The following is a 932-nucleotide window of genomic DNA, read 5'->3' on the forward strand; positions in this document are numbered from 1 at the left end:
GTCCCCCCAAACTGAACTCCTACCTTTTTGGTGCCCCAACTCCGGTTCCAAGAAGTAGCTCTCGGAGGGGGTCTGGGGGGGCAGGGTGCCCTTGGCGAAGTGGATAGCATAGTGCTGGTGCATGGTGGCTGGGGGCCTGCTTGGGGACGGAGAGGACAGGCTCAGTGCCCAGCCCCCTGGGGCACCAGCAGCAAGCGACAACCCCTAGGACAGCGACCTGTGACCTCAGACAGGTGAGGGATCCCATCTCTGACCTCGGGGTCCCAGGTCACCCGGGTGGGGCAGAGGTGCTCTTCAGAGTAAGGTCGAGGTCAGGCCCCAGGGAGGGACGGCCAGACTTGGGAGGATGGAGAGCAGTTTGGGGGGGTGGGGGTAGGGATTGGGGGCTAATTTGGAGGGGGTGAGATTTCTAAGGGTTGGGTGATTGCCTGTTTGGGAGCCTCTGGGAGTTTCCAGGAGGCCAGGACAATGGGAGTGCTGAGCAGATGTGGGCTGGGGAAACGTGGGAGCCGGAGGGCAGCTGAATAGAATTAGGGGGGCACTAGGCATTGGCGGGGTGTGCTGTGGGAGGCGGGGGCTGTCATCATTTAAAGGACGTGAATCCAGGGCACTGGAGAGCTGGGGGAGGGGGCAGGGAGCATCGAATGACTGAATCTCGGGCTGGGTACATTTGAGGACCAAAGAAGGGTCAGGAGGGTGGGGAATTCTGGGGGCACGAATGAAAGCAGGTGGTCCAACTTGGGGAAAGGCTCAGCAAGCTCGCGATGAGATGGGGTGTGCCGGGTTTAAAATGTGAAGGACCGAAAGCCAATTGAGGGAAGGATGCTGTTGTGGCGGCGGGCGGGGGGGCAGGACAGGTGAAGCTGACGGCAGAGGAAACTGGGGTAGGGAGAGTTGGGGCTCAGCGATGGTTGTGAGTCAGGTGTGTGTCC

At 60.9% G+C, this 932-nt stretch overlaps 1 protein-coding gene across 1 annotated transcript in view; it reads right to left on the reverse strand.

The window, feature by feature from the left end:
- The window catches only part of NKPD1 (NTPase KAP family P-loop domain containing 1), an 8,181-nt gene extending 7,314 nt beyond the window's left edge, over positions 1-867 (reverse strand). The window contains exon 1 of the mRNA XM_015589274.2: positions 24-867. Coding sequence (XP_015444760.1) covers positions 24-123 — 100 coding nt within the window. The 5' untranslated portion in view covers positions 124-867. The remainder of the gene's footprint in view (positions 1-23) is intronic.
- Between the last annotated feature and the right edge of the window lie 65 nt (positions 868-932).

Source organism: Pteropus alecto, unplaced genomic scaffold (genome assembly GCF_000325575.1).
Source record: "Pteropus alecto unplaced genomic scaffold, ASM32557v1 scaffold194, whole genome shotgun sequence".
Classification (NCBI taxonomy): Eukaryota; Metazoa; Chordata; class Mammalia; order Chiroptera; family Pteropodidae; genus Pteropus; species Pteropus alecto.